The sequence below is a fragment of the Chiloscyllium plagiosum genome, unplaced genomic scaffold, assembly GCF_037043375.1.
Source record: "Chiloscyllium plagiosum isolate Xiang-an unplaced genomic scaffold, Cpla_swu_hap1 HiC_scaffold_1, whole genome shotgun sequence".
In the NCBI taxonomy this organism is placed as follows: domain Eukaryota; kingdom Metazoa; phylum Chordata; class Chondrichthyes; order Orectolobiformes; family Hemiscylliidae; genus Chiloscyllium; species Chiloscyllium plagiosum.
The window spans coordinates 126,412,282-126,434,528 of NW_028270139.1; the positions used below are offsets into that span (position 1 = coordinate 126,412,282).

The 22,247-nt window shown below is 38.6% G+C and overlaps 1 protein-coding gene across 5 annotated transcripts in view; it reads left to right on the forward strand.

Moving 5' to 3' along the window:
• Nucleotides 1-5,532: 5,532 nt before the first annotated feature.
• tcf4 (transcription factor 4) overlaps nt 5,533-22,247 on the forward strand; it is a 618,789-nt gene continuing 602,074 nt past the window's right edge. The window contains exons 1-3 of one of the 5 annotated variants that reach the window (XM_087990548.1): nt 5,533-5,712; nt 7,378-7,469; nt 8,220-8,292. In XM_087990548.1, coding sequence (XP_087846674.1) covers nt 5,631-5,712; nt 7,378-7,469; nt 8,220-8,292 — 247 coding nt within the window. In that variant the 5' untranslated portion in view covers nt 5,533-5,630. Of the gene's footprint in view, nt 5,713-7,377; nt 7,470-7,734; nt 7,994-8,219; nt 8,293-22,247 lie in introns of those variants that run through there. The other 4 variants (XM_087990538.1, XM_087990560.1, XM_087990557.1 and 1 more) reach the window with 4 other exon arrangements.

Sequence of the window (22,247 nt, forward strand, 5' to 3'; positions counted from 1 at the left end):
ATTGTCAGCTCCACTCTCTAGCCTTATTCTCAAAACTGTTTTTCATTTCATTATTTTGTACTCATTTCCTCTACTCATGACGACCAAGATCCCATATGCTTTGGTAGCTCTTTTTCACTATGTCCTGCCAACTTCAAAGATTGGTAAACATGCACTCCCAGGCCCGTCAGTTGCTGCACTCTCTTTAAGAACTGTGCTATGAAATTGATAATACCTGCCACTATGCCTTCTGCTAAAGGGCATTAGGGTCCCTATTGTTTCAGGATGAAAAAAAGGTAAGAATAAAAGCAAATTTTTCATGGTTCAGTTCCATTAATTGGACTCTCTTCTCAAGTATAGTTTGCCCAGGGCAATGCAAATCCTTCACAGGGAAGTACTCTCCAGTTCTTGCTACATGCTTATTAGCACGGCATATGGCTAGGACTTGAAAGCAGCAAGTCTTGCTCACACCCAGGTCTCTTTTAAAGTTTCATTGTGTTCTTTTTATTCCACTTACTGTATTTTCAAACAAATGTCCAGTATGTTATTGACACAGACAAAATAGGATCAGAAGGAGACCATTTAGCCATTTGAGATAGCTCTGCCAATCGATATGATTATGGCTGATCTTCCAATTTAATACCCCATTTCCACTTTCACCCCAAACCCTTTGATCCCTCTCGTCCTAAGAACTATTTCTATCTCCTTCCTGAAAACATTCAATGTTTTGGCTTCAACTGCTTTCTGTGGCAGAGAATTGCACAGGCTCACCACTCTCTGGATGAAGAAAATTCTCCTCTTCTCAGTTCTAAATGGCCTATCTTGTACCCTTTGACTGTGACCTTTACTTCTGGACTGCTGTGTCATCGGGAACATCCTTCCTGCAATTATCCTATCTAATCCTGTTAGAATTTTATAAGTTTCTACGAGATCCTCTCTTATTGTTCTAAACTCCTGAGAATATAATCCGAGGCGAAAGTGAGAACTGCAGATGATGGAGATTAGAGTCGAGAGTGTGATGCGAGAAAAGCACAGAAAGTCAGGCAGCATCCGAGGAGCAGGAGAGTCAATGCTTCGGGCAAAAGTCCTTCATCAAGAATGAGAATATAATCCTAACAGAACCTAACCTTTGCATACTGACTTCAAATACTCTGGCATATTACAAATCTTACAGTTAATATATCTTCTTCCACTCTGCCAAGGACATGCAGGTCCTGGGCCTCCTCCACCGCCGCTCCCTCACCACCCGACGCCTGGAGGAAGAACGCCACAGCTTTCGCCTCGGAACACTTCAACTCCAGGGAATCAACGTGGACTTCACCAGTTTCCTCATTTCTCCATTCCCCCACCTTACCCCAGTTCCAACCTTCCAGCTCAGCACTGTCCTCATGACTTGTCCTACCTTCCAATCTCCCTTCCCACCTATCCGTTCCACCTTCCCTTCTGACCTATCACCTCCATCCCCACCCCCATTTACCTGTTGTACTCTTTGCTACCTTCTTCCAAGCTCCCCCCCCCCTGCCCCCAACACTTACTTCTCCATTCTGCAGGCACTCTGCCTCTATTCCTGATGAAGGGTTTTTGCCCGAAATGTCGATTTTCCTGCTCCTCGGATGCTGCCTGACCTGTCGTGCTTTTCCAGCACCACTCTGATCTAAACTCTGGTTTCTAGCATCTGCAGTCCTCACTTTCGCCTATCTTCAGTTTGTAGCCTATTTTATATTTTCCATAACTAAATATTACAGAATGACTACTTAAACATTTTGCCTTTCATCCACCTTAACGTTCATCGTGCCACTCAATCCTTTCTCTCTTGGCATGATTCTGGAAATGCATTTTGAACCTTTTTATTCTGCACGCTTGAAACATTTTTTCAGTTGATCGTTTCTAGAAACTTATTTTAGTTTTATAAGAAGAAACTTTGCTTGCTACCCTGTTTATGTCTTGGTTTTGATCTTTATGTCGCCATTGTCTACAGGAATAGTGCCAGAAGACTGGAGGATAGCAAATATTGTCCCCTTGTTCAAGAAATGGAGTAGAGATAACCCTGGTAACCATAGACCAGTGAGCTTTACTTCGGTTGTGGCTAAAGTGTTGGAAATGATTAGAAGAGATAGGATTTATAATCATCTAGAAAGGAATAATTTGATTAGGGATAGACAACATGGTTTTGTGAACAGTAGGTTGTGCCTCACAAACCTGATTGTGTTCTTTGAGAAGGTAACCAAACAGGTGGATGAAGGTAAAGCAGTTAATGTGGTGCATATGGATTTCATTAAAGCGTTTGATTAGGTTTCTCATGGTAGGCTGTTGGAGAAAATACAGAGACATGGGATTGTTGGTGATTTAGTGGTTTGGATCAGTAACTGGCTAGCTGAAAGAAGACAGAGGGTGGTGATTGATGGGAAATGTTCATCCTGGAGTTCAGTTACTAGTGGTGTACCGCAAGGATCTGTTTTAGGGTTACTGCTGTTTGTCATTTTTATAAATGACCTGGATGAAGGCGTAGAAGGATAGGTTAGTAAATTTGCGGATGACACAAAGGTCAGTAGAGTTGTGGAACGTGCTGAAGTATGTTGCAGGTTACAGAGGGACATAGGTAGGCTGCAGAGCTGAGCTGAGAGGTGGCAAAATGAAGCTTAATGCAGAAAAGTGTGAAGTGATTCACTTTGGAAGGAGTAACAAGAATACAGAGTACTGGGCTAATGGTAAGATTCTTGGTCGTGTGGATGATCAGAGAGATCTCGGTGTCCATGTGCATATATCCCTGAAAGTTGCCACCCAGGTTGATAAGGTTGTTAAGAAGACATACGGGCTGTATTCTTTTATTGGTAGAGGGATTGAGTTTCGGAGCCATGAGGTCATTATGCAGCGGTACAATACTCTGGTGTAGCTGCATTTGGAGTATTGCATACAGTTCTGGTCACCGCATTACAGGAAGGACATGGAAGCGTTGGAAAGATTGCAGAGCATATTTACCAGGATGTTGCCTGGTTTGGAGGGAAGAAGGTTGAGACATGACTTAATAGAGACATACAAGAAGATCAGAAGATTAGATAGGGTGCACAGTGAGAGCCTTATTCATCGGATGGTGATGGCTAGCATGAGGGGAAATACTTTTAAATTGAGGAGTGATAGATATAGGACAGATGTTAGAGGTGGTTTTTTACTCAGAATAGGAAGGGCGTGGAATGTCCTGCCTACAACAGTAGTAGATTCGCCAACTTTAAGGACATTTAAATGGTCATTGGATAAACATATGGATGATAATGGAATAGTGTAGGTTCGATGGGGTTCAGATTAGTTTCACAGGTCGGCGCAACATCAAGGGCTGAAGGGCCTGTACTGCGCTGTAATGTTTTATGTTCTATGTTATATCTAACACCCATTTTTATGCATAACCTTGGATGTTCAATCATTTGCCTCAATAATCAGTTCCACTGAATCATTTTTAATCAATATTTTTTGAAAATATTCAAACACTATTCTTGTCTATTTCAAGACCATTTTCCCAATTGCCCCCACATTCTCAAACCTTTAGAAATTAAATTCTTGAAGACTGGGATATCATTACTGTTCTAAATGAATTCTTAGAAGTCTGTTTTGACTGAGTCTCTTGACTCTGAGTTAGAATTTAGTGGGCTCAAGTCCACTCCAAGCATTTGAGCACAAAATCTATGATTGTATGTCAGTGAAGTACTGCATCAATTCTTTGTTTTGAGATCTGATTTAGCCTCTCAGATGAATGCAAAACATCCCACTGCACAGTTTTAAAGATGAACGAGGAAGTTTTCCTTGGTCAGCTGGCCAACGATTGCACCTCAGATGATCTCCTCATTAATTGGATTGCTGCTGTGCCTGTCTGATTCTCTATTACTGTATGCAAATTGATTGATTGCTCAGTTTCTTAAATTGTAACAACAACCAGCTTCAAAAGTACTGCATAAGGTACAACAGATTTTGTGATGTCCCCCCTGCCCCCCAAAAAGTAGTCTAAATTCAATTTTTTTTCTGTGTACTATCCAGTCCAGGATCATTTATACGATAATAAGTAAAAACAGAATGTGCTAGAAAAACTTAAAAGATCTGGCAACATCTGTTGGGACATAGCATTTAGATTCTACATCAGATCAGCTCTTCTATAATTTCTTTCTCAACTGAAGTCCAGTCCCTTGATTGTTTTAACCAAAGTGGTATTCTGTGTGTCCAATATTATGAGGGACATAAATAGGGTAGATAGGAAGAAACTTTTCCCTTTAGTGTAGGAGTCAATAACCAGGAGGAACAGTTTTAAGGGATAAAGCAGAAAGTTTATCAGGGATTTGAGGAGAAAAAAATCAGACGATACCTGGAGCTCATTGCCTAAAAAGGTGGGAAAGTTGGGAATCTTCAAGTCATTCATAAAGCATTTAGATGAGCATGCAAAAAGCTCTTAATATACAGGGAAATGGGCCAATTTATGGATAATGGGGTCAGAATGGATAGATGGTTGATGAGGGTAGTGGGCACGATGGGCTGAGTGGTCTTCTTTCCGTGCTGTAAAAACTCTATGCAAGCAAGACACTTCAGATGTTGGAAGTTTGTAAAGTGAAAAATGCAGCATTAGTGGAAAGAGAAGAAGAGTTCGCATTTGCATTCAGTACGACTCTTCTTCTGCGACATTCAACTCAAAATGTTAACATTGTTTCTATCTCCAGCATTTTCTGTGTGCTTTTTGTAAAATAAAAACCTCTTTCAACTGTAGAGGTAACAGCACCAAATGAAAACTCTTTCCAGATGAGGTAAACACTACTCCAAAAAGAAGTGTTGGAGAAATTCAGCAAGTCTGGCAGCAGCTGTGGTGAGAGAAACAGGTAATGTTTCGACTCCAGTGACCATTCTTCAGATCCAAATGAGCCTCCGATTGTTGTTCCCCTCCTCCTCCTCCTCAGTGCTCAGGGCCAATGCAACTGGCATTGTCCTTTTCCCATGTTGCAGCCCTGTCCTTCACACTCTCAGGGACTCCGTGTGTGAAAGCACGTGCCGCCAGGGCGCCGAACCAGTGATTGACAGAATGGCGTCCTCCAATACGCGAGCACGGAACGGAGTACTGTTCTCTTTTGGAATATGGCGTCATAACGCACCTGGACCAATGGGTCGGAGGGGGCGGGGATTGGGGAGACGTAGCGCTGCGCCTGAGAAACCCACTTCACCAAGGGGGGGAAAATATAATAATGAGACGAGAGTCTAACCGGGTAAGAAAGAGTGAGAATAAAAAAAAGATGCAAATTCTTTGAATAGAAGAAAGTGAATAAAAAGTAGGGAAAGCGGGAAATAAAGAAAAAGGGCAGAGGTAGCAAAAAAAGGGAGAGAGAGTGTGTGTGTGAGTTGTTTAAATCTCTTATTTCTCTTGAACAGAAACGAATGATCAATGCAATCAGCGTTGCTTGGCGGCTGCAGTGCAATAGGGAGGAGAGGGTAGTGGTGGCTGCTCGTGTGGGGAAACCGCCTCCTCGTGCCCCCGGGAAACAATGTTTCGCTTTCGTTTGTCTGATTAGCAACTTTGTAGCTTCTGATCCGAGACTGGAAACATTGTGTTCCTGCTCAATGTTATTTTGTAGCTTTTATATAGTGTCCCGCGTTCTTATCGCAATGTAACTTTCTGTGTGTATATGTGCATGCAGTGGGAGGAACAATTGGACATAATAGCAACCAGAGAGAGCATTGCATTTCAAACGATACGAGGGGTGAAAAGTAAGATTTCAATTGCAAGTTTGCATTTCAAACATTTGCTCGTTTGTATTTTGAATGCATCTCTTTTGACTCCCATCTAACTCAGGCTGTGGTTCCTCTTGCTCGTAAATTTCTAGCCTTTGCGCGCAGGTTGTTTGGCTGCTCGCCTCTCGGAACAAAATCGACTTTGGCTTTTCCCTTCCATCTCGTCATCTGCAAAGCCCAGAAAGTTTATTTTTCTCTTTCTCTCTCCCTCCCTCCCCATCCTTTCTCGCACATGCAATCACACCCCATTCCCCTTTCTAAGCAAAAACAAAAAAAAATCTCATTTCATTTGTTTCTCTGCTTGTTTGAACTGAGTGTAACACGGTCAATACATTTTGCTTCCATTTTGACTTTATTGGGAATTGCCAACTACACAGTTGCAAAGTTGTCTTGAGACGGGAGAGGGGCTGGCAGCTTCAGGTTCCTGCTGTTGTATCAAAAAGTCAGGAGGCGGCCGCCGCCGCCAGCCGAGGACAAGGGAAGGGAGTGTTTGAGGAGGAAGGGCGAAGGTTGCATATGGAGGGGCAAGTTGTTGGCTGGAAGGAAGTGTCCTGAACGAGGAGCTTGAAGTGGAGGAAGGGGGAATGGGGGTGAAGAGGAGAAAGTTGTGAGGACCCTCAGGCAGTTTCCGAGACAGACAGCGCCGCGTAACGGAGGGTTACAAAAGGTCAGCAGTGTCCCGGATCTAGATTGGATACATTGTGGCTTCTTTTTTGGTTAAAATGTCACGATGCTGAAAGTGAGAACAGCAATCTCTCCCTGTGGACTCTGATTTTTTTTTCTCTCTTTCTCTTCCCCACCCCCACTCCGCCCCCGTCAAAAATGACATTGTAGACATTCTACAGAAACTTTTCAGATGGAGGAAAAAAAACTCGTTGTTCATTATCTGCCCCTTTCTAACAAAAAAATCTTAAATATACATAAGCCAGCCAAACAAACAAACACGCTGGCCAGTAAGAGCAAACTGTATTGCTTTTTCCATGTGTGTGTCTCTCTTCCCCCCCGCCCCCCAAAAAAGTTTGTCATTTGACACACTTTGATCAAATGCATTTATCTGGATAATCAAAACAAAAGAAATCGAGATTTTTATTTTGCAGCGCAGATGCCAAAACATACCTTGTTTCAATGAAAGTTTCTGATGTTGTTGGGTTAGGTGAGAACTAGTCTAGGTTCGATGGTCTTGTTTGTGGGCAGAAAGGTTAAATCTGCGAAGTTTTTTTTGCATTAAAAGTTGGATATTGTACCCGCTTGAATAGAGATCCAAATTACCCACTAGGGAAAATTTTATCAGGCCTTTTTTTTGGTTGAGTAGGGATTTTTTTGCACATGTAGCACTGATGTTTTGTTTCTTATGATCAGAAAGATGTGTGGTCATCCTGATGAGTGTTTGTTTTGAAGCAAGTTGCTTTTAGTATCGAGAGATGTGGAGCCTAGGAGTTTGAGGGGGAAATCGATGTCGGATTCATTCATTTTAAGTACCTCCTGTTGCATAATGATGCCGCTAGTACAGTGATTTCGTGTTGTTCGTTTGTGCATTCGTGTGTTTTTGCAACTCGAAGTCTGGTGAATTGTTTAAAATCGAGTGCGAAAGAAATAAAACATTAAACTTGGGAATTCGTTTCTGATTTTCCATGTTTCTAGGCTTGTGTAATTTTGTCAAAATGCATCACCAACAGCGAATGGCTGCCTTAGGGACGGACAAAGAGCTGAGCGATTTACTGGATTTCAGTGCGGTAAGAGAATCCATTCATGGCAGGTGCTGAGAAAGGCGAGTGAGTGAATGTGCACGGCAAAAAAAAATCTCAAGTCCAGCCAGGGCTAGTCGACAGGAGCGTTGCCAGTTAAAGACTTTCTGTTGGCCTTTCATAATGCTCTGTGTATTTTAGCAATCCATCCACAATAAGGGAAAAAAAAGAAGCCTTCAACCCCCCCCCCCCCAAAAAAATAAACAAGTCACATAACACTCCACTCAGTTCTAATCTCTTGATGTGCTAACAATTGTTTTCGAGGATCGCGTTTAAATAGAGCACTTTCTGAGGTTGCTGGAGGAATATCCTCTTTGAGAAATGGGTTTCGGAAGTTTGGTCAGGAGAGTAGTGCCAGGCGGAAATATAGCCGGTGGCGATTTCAACCCTTTTCTTTTTTTCGCTGCTTTTCTCGCTCCTTAACGTTTGTGCTCGCAGATAAGTGGCTGGAAGAGTTAATCGGTAATCAAATCCAATACTCGTGAAAAAAAAGGGGCGCAGGCGTGTTTATGGTAAGATCTGTGCGAAGAAGTGCTGCGAAACTTCTCTTATCGACTTTTGTTTAATTTATTTTGGTTTTTTTTGAATAAGGCTAGTAGTGGAAACGAGTTGCCACTACTGTGTTGCGTAAGAAAAGGAGATGCTGTCTTTTGAAAGTCTGGGATGAGAATCGGAGGTAATTTGTTGAGCAAGCAGTGACTTTTTTTAACAACATTTTTTTCCCTGTTTTTTTGGTAGATGTTTTCACCGCCGGTGAGTAGTGGGAAGAATGGACCAACCTCCCTGGGAAGTGGCCATTTCGGGGGCTCAAGTATGTAAATCACTACTTTGGTGTTGATTCGTGTCTAAAGCAGTTCTGTTTTATTTATTCCGTGGGTTTTGAACTTTCTTTCCCAGGAAGCCGGACCGATTCGAGTCGAGCACGTTTAGTTTGGCTTCCTAGACCTATCTTGTAAAAGCAGTTGAAGTAGCTCGCTTCTAAACGGAATATCTTCCATGAGCACTGAGGTTGTTTCGTTAACATGAGTCGAACTTGTCTCATTTGGCAGATAGACCGGAAGCAATAATTGTGTAGCGACGGGGTAATTTTAAAACAACAAAAATACTACTGAGATACTATTGAAGTTATTTGTTTAGACATTTCCTCCCCCATAAACAGTACTTTTGCTTTAAATTACTGTAGCCTTATTCGTCAGCATTGAACGCTCATGTGCCTGATTTAGTTGGGGGAAAATATGGAGTTGGGAGTGAATAGAAAGGCTACCTGTCTGTTACAGGTACTTGTGTGTGAATGCTTTGAAGTCACTTGATGTGCAAGTCCGTTGATTCAAGTCATTTGTTACAGAGCTAGAGCGATTGGTTCAAAACAACATAGGACCGTTAAAACTCTGATACCAAGAGGATTTTTTTTAATGATAAAGGGTCTTTACTTTTCAGTAAAGTCTTGTATAAATTCTAAGAACACCTGCTGTTTAGACATTTGTGGCAGCACTGAAGGGTACACAGAGTTGTATAGGTCAGATTTTAAATTTTGAGGAATTCTTTGTTTATTTGATTCAAGGTTGTGAATATTAACTATACTATAGAATTTTATGTAAGGGTGTACTTTTTGTTTTGAAAGTATGGATGTTTAGTACATAACTTGTGATTAAAGATAGTGCACTTATTTTAAACACACGCATAGCTGTTGGATACATTCATTTCTTTGATTGAAAAATGTGTACATGTTTATGTGATACATTGTGTTTCGTAAAGCATTTGCTTCCCCTTGAGGAATTGTTCCAGACAAATTGCTTTAACAAAGCAATCTTAAAGTTTTTGAGATGGGGTGAGCCTTTGTAGCTGATATAGATACAGATTTTTCATATGTAAAGGAGAAACTTCATAAAAACACGGCACTCTAATATGACAAAATTTTGAAAGCTGCCTTAAAGACTGAATCATGCAGCCATTTGAGATGCATTAATATTTTATATGTACTGTAGTGACTGATTTTGTTGAGGAAATGCAAAGGATTTTGACCCTCTTTCACCCCCCCCCCCCCCCAACTCCCCAGCTTTAATTTGCACTGTAGGGATTGTATGTGCTTTTAGATGGAGCATAATTTCAAACAGTTGTCAGTAATTATTTTAGAAATGTGCATCAAATTAAAATTTAACTATAGTTGGGTTGCTTTTATACTGAAAGTTTGTGCAAAAGCAGATGGACGCAGTGTAATTTTCCACATTGATGAGTTGTATCACTTTTTCAAAAAATGTATGAAATTATAATGCAAGTCTGTATTAAGAGTCATGTGAAAATGGAAAAAAAGGCCTTATCTGAATTTCTGCAATTATTTCCTGTCAAATAATTTTTTCTCGGGGGGGGGGGGGGAAAAGTTTTGAATTTAGTATAGAATCTTTGGAAATAAATTAATTCTCCATATTGAATTCAGACAGTTGCCTTTTCAGAGTTCTTTTTCTTTCAGAATAAATTTGCTTATCATTGTATGATGATGTTGTGTGCATTGTGACTGCCATGGAAAATTTTGTACTCAGCGCATCTTGGTACAATTTTTGTGCTTTATTGAGGTGCTAAAACTAACATAAGCAATTTAAAAAGGGTATCTGAGACCTCAATTATTTGTTAGCCTTTTGTTAATTATTAAAACTTCCTTTAACTTTTAATTTTTTTTGCGTGGTAATTGAGAAGTGCTCGGGAATATATCACTCATGCTGTTTTGATCTCACACCACATCTCCCCTCGTCACCCCAGTGTCTGCCCCCGCCACCCCTCCCTCCATTTACCCCACAATACTTAGCAGGTGTAGATAGTTGTGACTTGAATCTTATTTTTTTCCTTCTGATTGTAGTTTTTGTTGGAAAACCTAAAATTAGTGCAAAGTAATGAGGCCAGGATAGAGCAGGTAGTTTTCTCTGGCTAGCGCAGGTGTATATTCTTTCATAGATATGATTTTCTCGGACAGGTGAAATAAAAATAACATTAGTTTTTCTACATTAAATTCATTTACACATGAAAGTATCAATTGTGCAACTTATGTAATTGAGGCATTTTTATATTCTCAAAGTTGTTGTCTTTTCAAAAAAAAGCTTGCATTTCCGAGAAGACATTACTGAGTGACATTTTTAAGCCGAGTTTCATACCATGTGAATTCCTCTTTTAAAGTCAATGGACTGTTTATTACTCTGGCCACAATTCTGTTTCCACAAAAGTGGAATAAATTTCTTGTTGTGGTAAATTGTTGGCTTTCTTCTTTTAAATATATAAAAGGTTATTTTGAAATAGTAATCCACAATACCCCTGTGAGAGTGACAAAAACTTCATAAAATTGCAATATCCTCAACAATTGAGAGATCTTTTTAACTGTAGTGAATTTTCAGCCTTTTCCTTGGCAGCCATTCCCTTACACTTGTTCTTTCCCGGTTGGAAGGGCGATGCCGACGATTCCTGTTAATTGAATGATTTGTGGCGATGTATCTTGTTTTTATTTTTGTTTGATTGTATGAAATCAACAGTAACAAATGTGAAGATATTTGTTACCTGTGTATTATTAAACAGTGTAGAATAATATTTTTAGATTTGTAATATGGCTTAAATGCGTCTAAATGGAATTTTTTGCATTCTTATTGAAAGCTACAAGTGCAATATTAAATAAGAACTGGGCTCGTAATGCTTGTGTGAAAAAAATCATTGATTTTGATTTGCAAATGTGGGGTAGTTAAACGTGTAATGAAAATTTGGAAATAAAACCAATAATGTATTAATTAGAACAAATAAATGCAATGGATTTCAATCAAAATTTGTATTACTTCTAAATGTTTGGAAATATTTTTAGTTATCGTTTCAATATAGTCAGTTTCTGATTGTGCCTAGACACATCTCCTCTCAGTAGGAAGCATAGCATTTATTTGACTTCAGAATATTAGTTTTTTTTCTTTCTGAACTGCAGTCTATTTGTTAGCTGTATTTATCAATTTTCAGGAAGTGTCATAATATTTTGTAAATGAAATGCCCCCATTACAATGTTCTTCACTGCTTGTCACATCATCTCTGCAAAGTATAGATTTGGCCAATAAGACAATAATGAAAAGCTATAACACTGAATACATTTTTTTTTTTGGAAAAAAAAGTGGTTTCATGTTTTTCAATAACTCAGTTGTAGACTATAAGGGTGACTAAAATTAGTTGCAAGCTTGTATAGGATATATTTAATCTGAATTAACTTGTTTCTTTTTTATGGAGATAATCTTTTATTCTGTTAATTAATTTGTTTTTAAATCTTCAAAGTGTTGATACCTGACTGCCCCTATAAAATTTGTGTTAAATTGAGTAATTACTAGGAGCAAGATGGGTTTCTTGTTCATTCTCAGATTGTTGCACTGTAAATGTAAAAGTCAGGTTGGCAGGTTAGGCAGGCCACAAGTAACATTTTGTATGAGCAATAATGTAAAACTCAGCCTGGGTAGCCCAAAGAGTCTTATTCTTGTATTTCAAGAGATTCTTGCAACAGAATTTGGCCTGGCTGGTTCAACATTTCAATTTAATTGCAAATAACATATCTCTTAATTACTTTTGCATATCTCATCTTGATTTTCAAACTCTTTCATTTATATGCAGTAGAGTTTTTAAAAGTTCTGGTGTCGCTTCATAATTTAGATGTCTAAACATATTAGTTACAAGTGATCTATAACTAAATACTTTTTAATGAAGTAAACATACAACTTTTATTTTCAATATATTGTGAGAAATACCAGAATCAAAATCTTATCAGTTTTGATAATATTTCTATGTATAGAGGAAACCCTACCCACACTGATTTGCTTGATCCTGGAACATATCTTCAGTTGTGCCATCCTATCCTTTGGCTGATGAAAAAGGTCGCCTGACAGCTTTTTGGCTAACCCCTAATATGAGGAACACCATTAATCATGTCTGTTTTTTTTCCCCTCTCTTGGAACCGTAGCCTCTTTTGTCCAAGTAAGAAGGCTTTGTTGTAATGTTTTATGTTGACACATCAGAATTAGCACACTTAACATAGTCTATATTGACAGTTCTGTAGTGGTGAGGTTTGGAGGGACAAGGTATGGGAAGCACTGGAAACTGATTGATTTCAACTCAGTTTCTGAAGGCAATGTCATTCAGGTGCGGCTCAGGACTTGTATTTCCGACCTTAGTAGAAATAAGGAATGCTTATTAAAATTTGTAAATTCGGGTTAAATACAGTCAGAACCAAGAGCTGTCATGAAGTTGTTAATGACTTGAATGTGGCAGTTGTCTGTCAGTAGTATGTGTTATTTTACTGCATTGAATTATTGCTGGATTGAATTTTGAGTTTGTTAGGAAAGACATTAGTCTTAGGTATGCAAAACCAAACTGATCTGAAGAACAGCTGATGTATAGAAGCTGCATCTATTACTTTTGCCTTGCTGGTAATATAAATTTTTGGATAGACCGATTGAACACAATGGTTGCTCATTATAGTTCCGATTGAGATAATACACTCATTGTTTACGCTGATGAGCATGGTAGGCTGTAGGGGAAAAATAACAGCCTACCTTTTCTTAAGTTCACAATTTAGGGGAATGGACTATTTGCTCTCTTCCTTGTTCTGAATAAGATCAGAAATGTTTAAAGGAATCAATACACTGATTGTGTTGGGGCAGCCTTTGCAAAATTGTTTGGCTCTTTCCATGACCACGCGTAATTGATTGGATTTCTGTGCTGCAATGATTGGGATAGCTGTTATTTTCTTCCTTTTACATTCTATTGTTTCTGAAAAGCAAAACACAAAATATAAAACATCCACTTACTAGCTATTCAGTATCTGCAACAGAACTTTGCACCAAGGCAGTGTTATTAATATGGTTAATTTTGTTTTATCGCATTGCATTGTCTTTACCTTTTGACCAAGTGCTGCCTTTTGTTATGTGAAAGGTGGCTCCTTGGGCATAATTATGTTGCTAAAATGCCTAGTTCTGTTTTTCAAAGTGATGGCATGTATGCTATTTGCCCTTTCTAGTAGGGGCTTGGCATATGAACAGAGATCTCATGTTAGGGAATTTTGAATTGCTGGTCAAAGAAATTATTTAATAGCTGCCACCTCAATGTAATTTGAAAAATAATACCCAGAAGCAGCAGAGAATTAAGACTTGAACTGTCGTAGTTGTCTGCGTTGGGCTAGAGGACAGTTGTATTAGTGCAATAATAGTTTTATGTAATATTTGCATATTTTCTGTTTTTTGTGTGACATTTCCACAGTTGACTTTGGCATCTTTCACAATTTTCTTGAAAGCTCAGTGCATCTTGCTTTCTAATGTATGCTCATTTGATTTTTTTTTTGAACATGTTTTTCATCTGTTAGTTGTGTTGCTTGAATCTGGTGCCTTTTTTTTAAAGGAGTTCCTCTTATTCTAGCACTGGCTTTTTGCACATTTGCTGGCAACTTTTATCTTCAAGTTAGGATGTGTAAACCATTTGGATTGGACTTGACTTGCTTTTAAGGTTTAAAAAAAAGTCCTTTGATGTTTTCTTTGATCTTTTCAGCTTGTAAAGAACTGTATACAGTAACGTTTAAGATGAAGTAGCACTATGTCTTGGTGTATGTGAGTCTTTTTCTCTTGTTTCATAAATTCTACCTCTTTTAACCTTTTTGATTTTCTGAAAGTTACCATTTGACCTAGTGTGAGCCATCTAACCGGCTGCTTTTCCTGTTACTTTAGGGCTTTTAGGAATAATCATAGATTCATGAGAAAAGGAAGGTGCTGAAGTTGCATGCACGCCAGCTTTCCAAATGTGCAATCACCCCACAGTTGTAGTCATGCAAAATATTTATTTTGAAGCGAGAGGGATGCAAAAAAGAACTACTGTATCTACTGCACTTTTCCAGTGGAAAATAAAATACTCTTTTTAAAAACATCCAAGGGAAAATATGTAGTGGTCGGCATGAGCAGCAGTGTTATTATATTATGTGGTGTAAATATCTTTTGGAAATACTTATCACTGCTGCTAGAAGCATTACATATTTCAGGTCAAATTATTCATATTGAAAAAAGAAGTGCTGAGTGGTAATGAAAGGAATGTTTGTTTTGGTTTTTTGATTTGAAGGACTTTATAAAAAAAATTGTTCATGAGCCGTGGGCATTGCTGGACAGGGCATGTGTTGCAGAGAGGCCCACAATGCTGTTTGAGACAAGTTTCACAATTTCGACCCAGTGGTCTCGATTTATAATTCCAAGTCAGGATGGTGTGTGGTTTGATGGGGGACTTGCAGGTGGTTTTGTTTCCATGCATCTGCTACTCATGTCTTTCTGTGTTGTAGAGGTCATGGATTGGAAAGATGCTATCAGAGGAGCCTTGGTGAGTTACTGCGGTGCCTTGTTGTAAATGGTACACACTGCTACAACTCTGCTTGGGCGGTGGTGGGGTGTCAAAGAAGTGCATGCTTTGCTCTGAGTGGTATTAAGCTTCCTCAGTAGTATTAGAGCTGCACACGTCCAGGCAAGTGAAAAGTTAATAAAAATTGGACACAAACCTTATTAATTATCGAGATTCCCTTGAAGCTATTTTTCTTTCATTCTCAACCATTTATTTCCTCCTCCTGAAGCCAGTGTTTCATGCAGGAAATTTTGTTCTGCTGGTTCTGGCCATTTTCTCATATCTTATATGTTTTTTGTTTGAAATTCTGTCAGGGTAGGATATTATCACATGCCCCATCCAGCATCAGTGGACAGACGCAAATAGTGTGAATCCTGACGACTGATTTTTGTTTTTATTCATTTAAGTCCTGCACTTAATTGATTGTGTGTCTTAGTACAGGGTAAAGTACAAACTTCAGAGTCTTCAGATATGTGTTCTTCATGCTACATTAATGTTTCTATCCACTCTTGCATTGTATTTGGAGTGAGGGTTTTCAAATTGTGACTTAAAATATACCAGCATCGTTCATTTTTTATTAGTCATACTGTTTTGCTATTTTTATCTAAGCAATGATCAAGATCTTGACCGGGTCTTGAAGCAGGGCCTTACCACTGTTTTGTCTTGCCTCATGTGTATGAATGTTATTGTGGGGGGCTACATGTTAAGTTTGCATTCATGGTCCTATTTATTTGCATATAGTTGAAACAAATAGATCTAAGATTTTGCACCAAAAATTGCAACTTCCAAAGTCTGTCCTTCCAAACTAACCAAGCACAAACAAGATAAATCTGAAAATAACACATTTAATCTCAAAGTTAAAAATCACACAACACCAGGTGTCAATCACCTGATGAAGGAGAGTCGCTCCGAAAGCTAGTGTGCTTCCAATTAAACCTGTTGGACTATAACCTGGTGTTGTGTGATTTTTAACTTTGTACACCCCAGTCCAACACCGACATCTCCGAATCATGACATTTAATCTCAACTAAGATTGGGCTTCAATAACTTAATTGCCAGTTTTGGCAAGCTCTTTGTAGCTCTGGAATCAAAAGTTCAGCCACTCCTATCTCTAAGGTCTATTATGGAGTTTGATTGGCTGATACTATTAAATATGAAATGTAATGGTCCCACTCGCTGCTCCATCCCAAAGAATGGTGTTAATACACATTTCTTTGTTAAAGGAATGAATTTCTTAAGTTTTACTTTGGCAGTGAGGTATTTTTGTTTCCATGTCAGCTGTGGCTTCGTGACAATGGAATTGTAAAGTTGTGGTTTTGAGATCTTTTGGACAAGACATTAAGCCAAGGCTTTGTTTGTTCTGTAAGTTGTAAAAGATCCCTCAGGGACAAAGTAATGTGTATTGTGTGTTTTTAAAAAAAAAATCTAGGTTGTCACTTCTTCAGTCTAGTACTGAAAAGATGCTTGCTTTTGGGTGCCTACTTATTTGAATCCTTAAAATAAAATCCCATAGTATTCAAAAAACAACAGTGAAATTTCTCATGGGTGTCCTAAACAATTATCTCTCAAAAATGCCACTAAAACACATAATCTCTTCTTACTATGTCCCTGTTACATTGGTAGCCACACTTCAAAAGTAAGTCATTGGCTTTGAATTGTCCTAAAGGATATGAAAGGTTCAAATTAAATACAAATTCTTTCTTGTATAATGTAGAAACAAGATAATATTTCCATGGAAAACTTCATTGGGTCTGACTTCTAAATCTGTCCAATAACTTTACCTTTGTGGAATCTATGGTAATCAGACATTGAACTTTAATGTATCAACACCCAGAGTTGTTTGGAGATAGTGACTGAGAGTGCCTTAGTTTCTCCTTTTATTCACCAGTCATTGTTTGTTTCTTTTTGTAGAATTTCCAAAATAGTTTCTTGGTTGATTAATTTCTCCTTCACTCAATCGTCTGAAAGACTTTAAGAATGAGCTACTGCTGGAAGCATTTGTTTGCTCTTCCCTCCCCAAAATAGAGAGAATTAATATAATTATATTTTGTAAAAATTTAAAGAACAGAAAAAAAACTGAATTTATTTAGTTCCTTTCACATTCTGTTGTTTCACAGCCAGTGATATGTTGTTATTTATGTACAGTAGGAAATGCAACAACAAATTTTATGCGTAGCAATTTTCTGTTAACCAGTGTAATGATGAGATAATCTGATTTTATGATGTTAGTTGAAGGAATAATATTGGTGAAAACAGTGGGCACAATTCCCTAACATTACTTTGTCCTTGAGGGATCTTTTACAGCTTACAGAACAAACAAAGCTTTGGCTTAGTGTCTTGTCCAAAAGGTGGGTCCTCCCATGCAGCATTCCCCTAGACCAGCACTGGAGTTCTCTGGTCTCTCAAGTGGGGCTCAAACTCCTAACGAACTGAATTTACTCTCTACATATTTGAAGTTCACCTTCTAAATTCAGGTGGGAGATGTTCAGTTCATTTGGCTTCTCCTGATATTGAGACCTTATGGTCTTTTAGTTGCCAATGTAATAATTCAAGAGTTATTTACAGTACATTTCAGAAACTAGTCACTTTTTTTTTAAAACGGTGAGGATCATGTCAACATGTTCCTAAACTAGCCTTTAACAGTTTGTAACTGTATTTCTTTGTTTATGCTGTAATAACTTTGGTTTGAAATAGTGCTTCCGTTTATCTTTTAGTATTTACCACTCTGTAATGTTCCCTTTCAGTCAAGGATTCTAAGCCTAAACTTGATTTATAACTGTCACCTTGATGTCATTGACTTACAAGTGATAATCTTATGCATCTGTGTTGCTATGGGCAAGACTTGTCTGAATTGTGGTTGAATTTGCAATGCTGGCGCTGGTGGACAAAGATCCTTGCCATGTGTCTGGATCGCATTACCCCATGTTCTGTTGATTGTTTGTCGAATATCCTGCTTTTTTATTTTTAAATCCATGGCTATAGTAGCTGTTAACCATGATAGAGAAAGCAGTCCACATGACTGACACTTTATACCACCAACGTAAATGTCCACTCTTCTTTCTTCCTCACCCCCCCCACCAAAAAAAAATCAATATTTTTTTTGTGTGGTGTGCATAAGGTACAGGATACATTGCAGTCACTCATCATGGCTATGAAAGCACTCGTAAAACCTGTGGCCTCCCACCTAGAAGAGCAAAGGCTTCAGAAGCGTGGAACGAGACACGTCAAAACAAGGTCACATGCAAACTGGAGCCATCAAAGTATAGACACACGTAAACTGGAGGAAGAACACCTTACCTTCCACCTACTACAGACACATGGAATACCGTTGCCTCTCAATTGTGCCATTCTAACTTGGGTGCATGTAAATGTTTCTTCACTGCATCAAAATCTTGGAACTTCTTACTTAACAGTACTGTAGGAGCACCTGCACTACTAACTATGTCTAGTCATTGGGAAAAAAATTTTTGAGCATTGCTACCTAAATTCTCCAAGGTTTTTGTGCGATAGCTACTTGTGCCTTTTAATTAGATCTTCTGCAAAAGACTCATTTATTCATTTATGAAGCTTAGATTTTCAATTTCAGTTGTGGGGAGTTCAAACCAAAAACGAGCTTACCAAAGGAGAAAAAAGTAAATAAAAAATATTGAGAAACTTTTATAAGACCATAAGACACAGTGGTGAAAATAGGCCATGGGTCTCACTGAATCTGGTAATCCTCCGCTCCACTCTCCTGCCTTTTTCAGTAAACACTTGATTCTCTTACTGATTAAAAATCTGTCTATCTCAGCCGTGAATATAACAAACCAGCCTCGTCAGCCCTCTTCCGTAAAGAATTTCACAGGTTCACTGTTTTGAGAGAAGAAATCCTGCTCATTGCTGTCTTAAATGTGTAACCCCTTAGTCTTAAATTAAACTCTCTGATCCTAGCCCCTCCCTCAAGGGAAACTTTATTCTTCTAGGTGGTGGAGGCTACAGATTTTGAAAGCACTATCATAGCCATGATGAGTGACTGCAATGCATCTTTGTAGCTAGTACTCGCCACAAAAACAAAATATTGGTAGGGGAAAAGAGTTTCTGCCGGTGGTAACACGAGTCATCTAGACTCTAAACATTAGCTCGCTTTCTCTCTGTGGATGCTGCCTTACCTGCTGTGATCTCTAGCATTTTTTTTGTTTTCAGCACAACCTTCATGACTACCTTGACAAGTCCCCTCAGAGTCTTGCATGGAGAAATTGAGGAGTGCAGATGCTAGAGATCAGAGTCGAAAAATGTTATGCTGGAAAAACACAGCTGGTCAAGCAGCATCTGAGGAACAGGAGAATTGACGTTTTGGGGAAATGAAGCGCTTTTCATAATTTCTTCTTCATTCCCTTTCGTCCCAGTGTCTAGTATCTTTTAATAAGGTCACCTGTCATACTTCCAAATTCCAGTGAATCCAGGCCCAACCAACTCCAATCTCTCCATTAAAATACATTCATAGCTGGTTTCAGCCCATAAACCCCTCTTCATTGAGTTGGTTGCAGGAAATGCATGTTCTGCGAAGGATTAGCAAGGTGAAGGAGTCTCCTTGACCTTGAATTGGTGAGAAGGGGTTAGTTAACTTTCACAAGGGTGTTTTCGGTTAATCTAACATGATAAAATGATTGTTTATAGTGTACATAATTGCTGTGCAGTGCTCTTGGAAATTTGAATAGGGAAACTGGGAATAGAAACTGCAAGTGAAGTTTTTATTAGGCAATGTTCCTGGGCAACAAATAAACTGAAGAGTTTCAGCTTCAGGTTCTAACATTAACCTGGAGTTTGGGAAACTCTGCCTTCTATGTCTTCTGTGTTTATGGGTTTTAAGTAGCCCAAAGCAAGCCATTGATTCAACTACTTAGTGATTCAATAAAATAGGAAAAGTCCTATTTTTAAATCCTGCTTTATACTGATTTCACAATGAATCAACAGGTGTATTTCAAAATAAAGTTTTTTTAAAAAAATAAACTCCTGCTGTGCTGTTCACTTGTGCACCTAGTGTACAGTAGCCAGGTAAAAGTTGGTATTTGGTATTTATGCTAGAGGTGGGTTGAGGGGAGGAGAGAGGAAAAGCCCAAAGAGAGAGAGAACAACAGTTGGATAGACAAAGGAGTGAATAAAGGTCACCCTGGGAGAATGAATAGCTTCTAATGAGGTCTGTTAATAGCTGACAATGGGTAGTGTGTGGTAGCTGCCTGTGTGTAAGAGTAGGGGTAAGGACATGGGAAAGGCGCTCAAACCCTACAATTGTTGACCTCTATATTGAGTCCATATGATTGTAGAGTTCCCAAGTGGAAAATGAGCTGCTGTTTTTCCAGTTTTAAGCTGAGCTTTGCTCGAGCACTGCAGTGAACCTGAGACAGATATGTGGCCAGGGAACAAGGTGGTGTGTTGAAGTGGCAGGCAACTGGAAACAGAGTCTTCTTTTTTGGCAGATAGAATGGAGGTGTTCTGCAAAGCGGTGAGCCAGTCTGCGCTTCATTTACCCAATGTAGAGGACACCACATTGTGAACAGCAGAGGTCACGAGTGTGCATACGACAATGCATGGCACTGGATGTGGCTCTCAGAATGAAGTTGTCCGAGGAATGTTGAACATTACAGAGATACCTGTGATCCTGTGTGGATTCAAAACATGAAGGATAGAAATGGAGTTGGAATCCACATGGGGTGAGTCTGAGCTGGAGGCAGTTGCTGAGGATAAGCTGTGGCTGTGGAAACGAGTTTTGGCAAATGCCTTGTCAAATACCAGGAGTGACAGTAAAATTAATGACAATGAACTGGAAAAAAATTGGAATGGAAATCCTGTCTGAGAGAGGAGCAGAACTTCTTTGAGGTGTGCATACCTGGAAGAGATGTGGCAGTGAGTTAAATACTAAATAAGATACTTTTGTTTTGTAGGGTAAAATCCCGATTGGTTCTGTTCTGGTTGAAGTGATTCAGTCATAGACGTGTGTCAGTCAATACTTTGCCTATTTTAGATTAGTGTCTAGACTGCTCTTAAGCAAATAAACTTTTCAGTGGTGAGTCATATTTACTTAAATTGAATAATCTTGTTTCATTATAGATGTATTTACATCCGAGAAGATTTTTATTTTATTTTGGACTTTCTTCTTTTAAAGTGAAGATCATTCACAGTTATTTGCTTCTGTTGAAGCACTAAATAGAAGTTCCATGCTTAAGGTATCAATAAAAATGATTATATTGACAAATATTGATTATCAATGTACTTGAATGTGCCATTTGGCTTGGTAGGTGGCATTGACTCACTGCCAGTTTCAAGAAAATGCAAGTCCTGAATATTTTCATGACAGGCATAAAAATATTCCCTTTGTGTTATAGTAATATCTGCTTTTATTCTTTTAGTAAAATAAATAAGTGCATTAAATTGTTGTAATATTCTTCAGCCATTCACTACTATTTTAGTGTTATGAACCAGTTTACACACCTTCAATATACTTTAAGAAGATAGTTGAGACCCCAATGTTTTCTTTACTTTTAAAGGCAAGTGTAAGATGTTTGTAAGCCGGATGCAATTCGATTGGTCAAACTACCAAACTTGAAGCAAAACACTTTGTTCTTGCACTATAGTTAAAATGCAAACAAAAGAAAGAAAAATTGTAATAGCTCTATTGGAACCTTAATGGAATAATAGATTACTTAACTATTAAACAGCAACTGTTCCAATACAGTAACATCTTAGAAAGAAATCTTTGACAAAGGCAAGTTCAATAAAATAGATTGTCTGACGTGCAATTTTAGCTAAAGGAAGGAACTTCAAATGTTCATACTCATAGATGTGGAAACAGACCTTTTGCTCCAATTAGATCATGCCAACCATGTTCCCAAAATAAACATGTCCCACCTGCTTATGGTTTGGCCCATATTTCTCCAAACCTTTTCTATTATAGCACTTATCCAAATGTCTTTTAAATGTTGTAACTGTACCTGCATCAATTGGCAGTTCATGCCACACACGAACTACTGTGTGTTACAAAAAAAAGTTGTGTCTCATGCCCTTTTTGAAACCTTTCTCCTCCTACCTTAAAGAAATGCCCTTTAGTTTTGAGCTCCCCACCTTGGGGAAAAGACCTTTTGTTATTCACCTTATCTATGTCCTTCATGATTTTATAAACCTCTATAACATCACTCCTCAGTCTCCTATGCTTCAGTGGGGAAAAAAACTCCCATCTATCCAGCCTAATTTTTTGTAACTCAAACACTCATTCCTGGCAACATCTTTGTATATCTTGTCTGAATCTTGTCCAATTTAATATCCTTCCTCTAGCAGCATGACCAGAACTGCACACACTATTCCAGAAGAAGCATTACTAACATCCTGTAGAATCCTCAAGATGAAGTCCCAACTCCT